At 47.8% G+C, this 10,120-nt stretch overlaps 2 protein-coding genes across 2 annotated transcripts in view; one reads left to right on the top strand and one right to left on the bottom strand.

Annotated features, from left to right (window-relative positions):
- The first annotated feature begins 483 nt into the window (after window positions 1-483).
- Window positions 484-5,563, top strand: trmt5 (tRNA methyltransferase 5). The gene is made up of 4 exons (XM_036542823.1): window positions 484-1,054; window positions 2,361-2,485; window positions 3,665-4,307; window positions 5,015-5,563. Exons 1-4 carry the CDS (start codon window positions 568-570, stop codon window positions 5,065-5,067), a joined length of 1,308 nt encoding a protein of 435 aa, XP_036398716.1. The 5' UTR covers window positions 484-567; the 3' UTR covers window positions 5,068-5,563.
- Window positions 5,564-5,669: 106 nt separating this feature from the next.
- mnat1 (MNAT1 component of CDK activating kinase) overlaps window positions 5,670-10,120 on the bottom strand; it is a 48,035-nt gene continuing 43,584 nt past the window's right edge. The window contains exon 8 of the mRNA XM_036542473.1: window positions 5,670-5,910. Coding sequence (XP_036398366.1) covers window positions 5,790-5,910 — 121 coding nt within the window. The 3' untranslated portion in view covers window positions 5,670-5,789. The remainder of the gene's footprint in view (window positions 5,911-10,120) is intronic.

The raw sequence follows: 10,120 nt of genomic DNA, 5'->3' as shown, positions 1-10,120 counted from the left end.
ACAAAGCCAAAGTAAAATTGCACATGTCCTTAGGACTTGCGACCTTAGCTGGCTAGCTAGGTAGTTGGTTGCGTGCAATATCCCGACTATTGTATCTATGCAACTAGACAGCAGTATCGATTAGCTAGCAGCTGTGTTTTAGTAGCTCACTAGCTGGCTGTCCGCTGTTCAGTGACGTAATTATCCACGTTGATGAATAGTCTTCGATCCATATGAACTGAACAGAAACATTGGTTAATTAATATATCAACCAATGAGAGCTCGAAGATTCTTATCACAGTAGGCTCTCGGTCAGCATTTGAGCCAACTTAGCTTTAGTCACAGCACCACAATTCAGTAGTCCACACTGTAACCTGGAAAACATAATTGTGTAGTGTTGCTGCAATTATACTGTGATATTTCTGCTTCCATAGCAGGAGTGCATGCAGAATCCTTACCTTTGTGAATACTCAGAGCTCTGCTAACCTCCAGTGTGTGCCCCGGCTTGTCCCTCGTGGGCTCCTGAAGCAAGCGTGTGCGCCGCCCAGTAGTGTCCAGCTCTCCCTGAAAGCCTGTGCCCGTGACCTCATGCCCGAGCAGTCGAGAGGGGCGGACTCCGCCCTTTACACCCCACCCGCAGGGGTGCGCGGGATGACCAGCCTGGACCGGGAGGCCTTCAGCTGGACGGTGAGCGTCCCTGCCCTGCGCATCCCGAAGGAGGTCCTCAACAAGCTGGTGAAGAGCCTGAAGAGGGTGGCCCTGAAGCGGCCTGGCCTGAAGCGGGTGGTGGAGGACGGGGCCGACCCCGACCACAGGCTGCTGCTGCTGGACCCGGCCTGCGTGTCCTCCCCCGGCTCCTTCAGCAGCTCCGAGGCCGAGGCGCTCCAGAAGGCCAGCGTGCCCCTGGAGGTCCAGAATTATGAGCTGCGGATGACCTATGAGAACCTGAAGAGCGAGGAGGTTCTGCGGGCCGTGCTGCCCGAGGGCCAGGACGTCACCTCAGGCTTCAGCCGGGTGGGACACATCGCGCACATGAACCTACGTGAGCACCAGCTGCCCTACAAGAACCTCATCGGTGAGGCCACCGGGAAACATCCACCCTTCCCTGCCGCTTCACACGTTGTTTTAGAAACGCACAACTGTACATGGTCTAGCAGAAACACACAGCTGCTCACACAGTCTCAGAAATACACAACTCCTCACAAACTCCGAACACCCTCGCAGACACACACAACTCCGCATGCACTCTCTCAGAAACGCACAGCTCTCAGAAACACACAACTCCACACACCCCCCTCTCAGAAATGCACAATAACACACTCTCACAGACACACACAACTCCGCATGCACTCTCTCAGAAACGCACAGCTCTCAGAAACACACAACTCCACACACCCCCCTCTCAGAAATGCACAATAACACACTCTCACAGACACACACAACTCCGCATGCACTCTCTCAGAAACGCACAGCTCTCAGAAACACACAACTCCACACACCCGCCTCTCAGAAATGCACAATAACACACTCGCACAAACACACACAACTCCACATGCACTCCCTTAGAAACACACAGCTCCACACATGCTCTCTCAGAAACACGTGCTGGTAGGTACATTCACACTCAAAAAGGCCACTTAAGAAACATGTAGCACATACACACTCAAGTCGAGTCAAGTCACTGGTACCATTTCCATGTACAAACCACACACCCCACTTACAGTGCAGCACATCCTGAAGTGCTGTGTAATGCGGTGGGACCGTTAGGCTGCTGTCCAGCTCCCCCTCAGATGTGCGCTGCTGCTGTATGATCAGATGGGAAATAATGAGCTGCCCCTCCCTCACTGCTGATTTCAGCTCATTAGCAGGGTCGGAGATCAGACCTTGGATATTTCACTCTTCAATATCTGGAAGCGGTCTAAAGAACTTGACACATTTTCAAAGTTGGCAGAAAATACAGTATAAACCAAGGTCAAAAAATAAAGCCATCCAATTTAAACGCAAGCAACAAGTGTTAAACTTTCCTCATTAACATTGTAAGAAAATGGCCGTAATGGTTTAAGGTCAACATTAAGTGAATTACGACTGAATGAGATGATGTATGATTGTAATTGTTTAATTTGCATAATTAATTTGCATTGTATAATAGTTTTAATATTACTTTTGTTGCATGTTTATTAAATGAAAATTGATAGTTAATAATTGCTAGTTGGCAAAATATTCATTTTTTACTTAGTGTATGTGCAATGGAATCATTCCTCTGAAACGTCACTGTAATATAATTGTTATACATGTTTCCCTTATATCTGTTCCTATTTATCTAAAGCTCCTTCAATGATCAGAATCTGTCATGACATAACTGAGTATTTGGTGTGTCTCAGGCCAGGTTATAATGGACAAGACTCCAGGAATAACGTGTGTTGTCAATAAGACCAACACGATCGACTCCACCTACCGCAACTTCCAGATGGAGGTCCTGGCGGGAGATGGCAACATGGTGGCCAAGGTGAGCTCTGACGTGGCCCCTCCCACAGCCTCATTCTACTCTCTGTATGTAGACAGGAATCCCAACCTCCATACGCTCATGGGGAAATCATTACAGGGAAGTTCATTAGCACACAAGTGCACCAAGTGGCATAATGTGGAAAGGACTGTGCATGTAAGCCATTGCAGGTTAGATTCCCATGCGGTGCACTGTACTGATTTCCTTCAGCAAGGTATGCAAACTGAATTTGTTCAGTAAGTATCCAGCTGAATAAATCTGTCAAAAGAAAAGCTACATACGGTACATTAGCAACTACATAATTAGGAAATAATACTAATTCAGTTGCAGGCATTCAGTTGTTAATCTGAATTCTGTGTCTGATCTGGGCACACAAGCCCTTCCCCCTGGCCAGCTCCTGGACGGTAATTCCTCCCATATTAGATGTGTTGTAAAATGGTAGCAGGCTGTGTTCCTTCCAGGCCATTAACAGTGTCTGAAGCAGTGCACATGCGTACACACTTTTGAAGGCTCGCCAGGCAAGAGCAGCTCAATACACAACCAGTGAATCAATTCTGCATTTGCATTTCTCGTTAAGACACTCTCATTGGTTCCCATGGGGAATGTTGTGTTTTTTCTACAACCTGTTTCATAGCAAGGTAATTCCTTTTTTCTTCAGGATTGATTAAGATTTTATTGTAACAGTCTTGAAAATGTATGCGCATGCTCACGTTTTATGGAATTCCACCTTTTTTGTTGTTGTTTTTTGTGTTGACATCTATGCTTTAGAGGTGAGTTTGATTAGCACTTGTGCATGAATTCTGGGTCATTTGGGCTGTGACCTAATCACATGCATCATAAGGAATTGTGTCAAGTAGTTGTGGTGTTTAGGTGTTACTACACAGGCAGCAGTGTAGCATAGTGGTAAGGAGCACAGCTTGTAACCGAAAGGTTGCCGGTTTGATTCCCCACTGGGACTACTGTACCCTTGGGCAAGGTCCTTACCCCAGAAGTGCCTCAGTAAATATCCAGCTGTATAAATGGCTAACATGTAAAAATTGTAATCTATGTAAATTGCTCTGGATGTAATGTAGATGATCCCCACTCCCATCGCTCAAATCCCCTTATGTTTCTCAGTGTAAATTAAGCAACTGATGTGCACAGATTTGGGTGACGTTTTAGTGACCTCCCTCTTCCCGCCAGGTGCGCGAGAACGGGGTGACATACGAGTTCGACTTCTCGCGGGTGTACTGGAACCCGCGGCTGAGCACGGAGCACGAGCGCGTGGTGGGGCTGCTGCGTCCCGGCGACACCGTGCTGGACGTGTTCGCCGGCGTGGGGCCCTTCGCCGTGCCTGCCGCCCGCCGCGGCTGCAGCGTGCTGGCCAACGACCTCAACCCCGAGTCCCATCGCTGGCTGCTGCACAACTGCAAGCTCAACAAGGTGGACGGGAAGGTGCGTGCCTTCAACCTGGACGGCAGGGCCTTCATCCGGGGCCCGCTGAGGGAGGCGCTGCCCGCCCTGCTGCGGGGCGCCGCCGGGGTGCACGTCGTCATGAACCTGCCCGCGATGGCGCTGGAGTTCCTGGACGCCTTCCGGGGCCTCCTGGACCCGGGCCTGTCCCAGGACGTGGCCGGCCTGCCGCACGTACACTGCTACGGCTTCTCCAAGCAGGACGACCCCTGCAGGGACGTGGTGGACAGGGCCTCGGCCAGCCTGGGCGCCCCGCTGGAGGGGCGCTGCTCCGTGCATCTGGTGCGCAACGTGGCGCCCAATAAGGAGATGATGTGCGTGAGCTTCGCCCTGCCCAAGGAGGTGCTCTTCTCCAATCACAGCGCAGAGACAGGTGAGGTGGAGTAACATACGTTCGTGTGTATGCAGGACACACACATTTACACATATTCAGACAAACTCAGTGGCTTTACATATTTATCCATTCTGAACATGAAATGAGTGAGTTTCTCCAATTTCCATATGTATATATTTGCTTTCTGGAAGGAACTTCTTCACACTTAAGGGATGAAAAATTTCAGCCTAAGAGAGTTCTTTCATTTTGTTCTCCCCTTTTCTTGTTGCTCAAGTTACCTCTTAGACTATATGCCGTTTTTATAGATTTATTTGCCTCCTCAAATATTCTGTTGAATTAACTTTAGGCTCAGGAGGCTTTTCATAAAATATTCATAACTCTTCAATTTACTACTAGTTATGATAAAACCAGACAGTGTTGTGGAATGCTCCTTTGTGGGAGATTTAAGATATAGCTAGATGAAAAAGACCTTTTGCATTGATGAATTATAGTTGTGCCACAAAAGGGGCACAGCAGACTTTACAAACCTATATCCCAGTAGTTCAATAAAGCTTTCTGCACAGCAGTTAAACCCATTAGCAGTGAGAAGGAATGTGTGTACAGCTTTATACTGTGAGCTTTTACCCACTCTCCTTACCACAGGTAGATGACACAGGCTCATTTTAGTGATACAGGCTTATTTCAATGTTCAGTAGACTCAATGAAAGCTGATGAGTTTAATTCATTCCTCCCTTGCTTTAACTAAGATCTCCTCCTTAGATTCTCCAGAGGAACCACCCACAAAGAAGCAGAAGTCTGATCATACAGCAGACTGAAAACATCATAGCACGATGGACACTGTTTAAAACACTTTTTTTTTAAACCGCAAAACTTCAGTTTGCCTGCTGATGTTACCAAGGTGATCATATTTGTAATAAAAGGTGCCAGTGTTTAAATATGAACCCAAAATTCTGTAAATGGACTGAACAATAAGCATGGCTTGTACAGATCCTGTTAAGACTAACTTCAGCTCCTGGCTTAGATAGTTGGCATGATCAGTGACTTTGGAGGGAAGGGGAAACTGTGTCTTTATCAGCATATCTATCCAGAAGTATACTGTACAAAATCTGTAAGAAGCCATGCAAATGTACGGAAAGGTTTATTTATTTACTGGTATAAAGTCAAATGTCTTGCTTCAGATGTTTTATTTTAAGATTTGTAGAAATATGACAAAACTTAAAGATATTCCCAGGATGGAATATCATTATGCTTAACCCTTCTGGCAATCTCACCTGGCGGGCTGTCCATGGTTAAACACACTGAAAATAAAGTTGCACAATGTTTTTTGTCATTTCTTTTATTAAATTTTTTTTTTACCAAATCAATAGCAATACAAAAACAAGTCTGTACATTTTGGTCTCGGTCGGCAGTCTCTGCATGTAGCAGCCATGTGCGGCAGGGCAGTGCCCACTTCTGCAGCGGCCCACGCAGTGGGAGAGTCACACACACATACACACACCTCCTGGAGGTGAAGGGGCGGGGTCAGCGTGTGGGGAGGAAGAGCCCGCTGAAGGCGTCCTGCACGGCTCGGTGGCAGGCCAGGCCCGAGGTGTACCCTCCCGCCATGTCCTGGGGCGAGGCGGCCCGCACGTGGTTCAGGTACCTGCAGACACACGAGGGAGAGAAGCCCCTGTCATGACAGCACGCTGCCCAGCCGAAATGAGCAGCTATTCCACGTGGTTCCCGGCACTTCTGCCTGCGCTACGGGGGGCGGGGTATGGTCGACTGGAGGCAAGGAAGGCTAACCTCACGCCTGCAGTAATGTCACTGTCATACCGGCTCTACATCATGTCTACTGTCCCTGCAAGACATAGATCCCTAACAGACAAACATGGCAACACTGTCGTCTTCTATTCTCCGATTCTTTTCACCCGATCCCCGCACCACTACTGCCAAGTTACGGGCCGTAATTTTTCAGGAATTTTTCGGGCTCCAGGCCCCACGGATTTGTAAGTGCTGGAGCTGGCAGAGGCGAGCTCTTCCAACACTAACACGAGGAGCCCAGCGCAGGGAGGGCTTTTCCAAAGCAAAGCAGCCCCCGCCGCCACAGCGCTGCCCGTTGGGGAGCCGCGCTCATCCTGCCGGAGAGTTAGAGCCCTCCGCGGGCCCGCGCCGGCCAAGCCGCGTCAGCCGGCAGAGAGCTCCAGCGCTTCTAAATTAATAATGATAATATAAAAACAGGCCAGCTCATCGCAGGCGTGTTTCTCCTTCAATCAAGCAGAAATATCCCCCCCAGAGGAAAGAGAGAGGCGCCAGACACTCCCAACGCTAAATGCATCTGTTAAAAACACCATTACCCCAGTGAGGCTTGTTTTCCTTTTCGTGTGTTTGAAGGAACTAAGTGGGCTGTGCCACAGTCAGAGCAACAGTGAGGGAGGTGGGCTAGTGGTCCCGCTTCATAGTTCCGACATACAGTACTCTTTTCAGTGTGAGCCTGTACAGGATTTGGTGTTGGCGACTCTGCTGAGACGAGGTGGAGGAGAGCGGCTGATTGCTTTGGGAGCCATGGCCAGTTGTCGGCTTTCCCCCTTTGAGCTTCCCCGCTTGTCACTGTATTCATTTAGCTCTGTGAATGTAGTCGGCTCAGCTGCGGATTTGGGAAGTAGTGTGCGTTACTGGATCGACAAGCCGGACAGCTGCATCCTCGGTACAGAAACACTCATGGAAAAGTGTGTGTCTTCTGTGGCTAAGCGGGCGTGACTGATGCCAGTGCCATCGAGTGGCTGTGTTAGAGGTCCTGGAGGAAGTCAGCCCTCTGAGAAAAACTCTCTCTAGACAAAACCAGCAGAGACAGGGGAGTAAGAGCAGCGCGTTGGCACTAATGGAGAGAGCACAGGGAACTCCCCCCATGCTATCCTCATGCCTAGGCTTCTTCGGTCCCGCTTCTATTATAGTATTAGGTGCCTTCATTTTAAGTGTTCACAGATGTTCCCACACTCCAGCACTGAGGCCTGCGAGGCCCTTTCACATCACATTTCCCGAGACTGCAGCCCCCCATGTTTATCCCTGCCCCACGCCGCAGCCGGGAAAACATTAAACTGTCAGCTCGCCTTAGGCCCCTGTCCCCGCGGCGACGGCCGCTCTTCGGCTCGGGGCACTCAGGACTGACCTCTGGCTGCTCCTGCTCTAATCCTTCCTGCTTTTGGGCCATCCGGGTCACCAGCCGTGAGCTCGCGGTTGGCAGGCCCACACATCCACACGAGGGGCCTTTCCCATCACTGTCGATGTGAGGCGCAGCTCAACAATAATGTTACATTATTCATGTACTCATCTGGCATCCTTATACAGTGCGGCTGGCGCTGTTTACATGGTACACATCACCCACGTACATGTTTTCAACTGGATTTCACAATGAGAACCTTGCTCTAGGGTAAAACAAGGTAAAAAAAAAAATGTATATTCCCCTAGCAATCTGCCATTGCTGTGCTGTACCCTCACTGTGGTTCCCTGGATGCTGGAATAACAGCTGCAGAGCTATTTCATGGACCAAACAATCAAGGGATGCCCTAACTCACATACACCATAAGCAGACCCCACTCAATCTGACTGACTACTCTTGATTAAGATATGGGCTATCACGTCCGGCACAGGTGTGCTGCCTGCAATTTCTATGCAAAACTGAAAAGCAATCTAATGGTTTAACATACTCATTACCTTTCCCCGCTAGTTTGTATCTTGCCTGGCCAACCCTGGAAACCTGGTCATGCAGTGCTTCTGATATTGTTGACTCTATGGTTTTTCGCTTGTGTTGTACTCTACCTCACTTGTAAGTCCCTTTGGATAAAAGCATCTGCCAAATGAATAACTGTAAATGTAAATGTACGAGCAAGCAAGACGAGGACTTCAGAGAATGAGTGAGTAGTCCTGGTTTCTGCGTGCAGCGCCCACTCCTCAGATCCCATCCATGTCCTGGGTTTCCTCTCCTCTTTCTCCAAGAGCAGCTCTGCTGGAGGCTCCCTCTAACCCCAGGATCAGGCAAAGATGAGATGCTGCTCCGAATGTGGATTTAGGGCTGATGGGGCAGCGTATCCTCCCTGGCCCACATCACCCATCCGAGTCCTAAATCCCCCCCAAAGACTCGGCGGAGGGGTCTAAAGCCCCCACACGAGCCCAGGGCTTTGTGCACAATGTCCTAGAGATTTGGCCAACTTCAAAGGTAATAGGAAGCACACAGAACCCCCCAGAGATTTCTCCTCCAGCAACACTGTTTTGCTAGGTAACCCAAAACCTGCGGCGGCAATTCATCAGACTTCCGAAGTGAGTATGACTGAAGAGGGTGTACAAGTGTGTGTGTGTGTGTGTGTGTGTGTGTGTGTGTGTGTGTGTGTGTGTGTGTGGAGTAGATTGCTTTTTTATTTGGGGATGTGTGTCTTCATAAAGTCCTTTCAGTGAAAAAAGGCCAGCAGAAAAGTAAAACTAATGCCATATATACATACATGAATATTTTAATGCATCCCTCTACACCCTGTTTGGTATACATCCAAACTGCTGGGGGGTCTGACAATTTGTGGCTTATTTTGAAAAATATGAGTTTCAGAAATTGGTGCAACTGTCAAGGTTTTCTGCACTGTCTGAAATTTACTTGCCAACTTTAGAAAGACCTAAATGCATCTGTATCTGACATTATGACTGGCTCATTAAATTTGAGAGGCATGTTCTCTTTGTTATATTCTATCAGAGCATCAGTGGAATCAAGTCTTGTGAAGAGTCTGTTAGTTTGCCAGGGTTCGATCATCAGCTGACTAAGCAGTTTGTCAAACTATTTTCAGGAATTGCTTTTCCATGTGTGCAGTCAGTTTTATTTCTTTCCATGCTTCTCAAACACCTCTTCCTAAATGCACTTCCAAGTTTCTGTTGAAATTCCAATTTGCTCTTGTAATTAACCGTTTTATTACTTCCTGGGTTGTTTACACTAGGTCAAAGCCCCCAACACTAAAGGCTCACATCTTTCTGTATAACAGCAGAGGAGGAATTCATGGTCCACAGCTTGTTGTTTGGAAAACTTTATATAAACTACCGTGGAATTACGTTTTCCATGCAGTGTACTCAAGACATAATCGCTAACAGCCCCTTTTAGTTCTTCAAAGTTAGCGCTTGATTGACAGAGGTCCTTCTAGTACATACATACATTCAAAACGTCCTATTAACCTGTTAAGATTCATACCATCAAAAAATGAGAATGCACTGTAGTCCCTTTTTGGTGGGTTGGCATGCGATTTATATCCATCTTTGATATTACCGCGACCAAACTGTACTGTCTTGTGTGCAAGTGTGGCACGAAACATACTGTGCATACTCCCACACTCAGAAGACTCTTTCCTAAATTAGGTCTACTAAAGTCCCCAGATATGAATTCTGGGGCATCTGATATGATGTTGCCAACTTTACAATCAAGCCACGGACATTATTCACAGCTTTGCTGCTGCTGGCTTTTGGATGGTCGTATGTAAACCATCATTCATACAGCATGGGCTACACCCGCAACTACTAACATAGGCAGCTGTGAATGCAATGCTACTAATGCTTTAAATCAGCAAAACTTCTAATGGTCAGTATGCTGACTTTAAATGGACAAAGAAAATATGAAAATATAAATGCATACTTATCCACGTCATATGGAAAATTAATATTAAAAAGAATATGATGAGTGACCCTTAATGAAATGATCAGTATCTCCATCCCCAGGCTGTGAGTGAGCCATCACTGGGGTGAGCCTGAGTGCAGATGGTGGCTTTCAGAGGGCTCTGTGTTTTGTTTCACATCTGAACGGGCATGAGGACTGCCTATTGATTACAATGCGTCTTTTAAAGTGA

This window comes from Megalops cyprinoides, chromosome 12 (assembly GCF_013368585.1).
Source record: "Megalops cyprinoides isolate fMegCyp1 chromosome 12, fMegCyp1.pri, whole genome shotgun sequence".
NCBI lineage: Eukaryota > Metazoa > Chordata > Actinopteri > Elopiformes > Megalopidae > Megalops > Megalops cyprinoides.
This window is presented reverse-complemented; position numbering and strand designations above follow the sequence as displayed.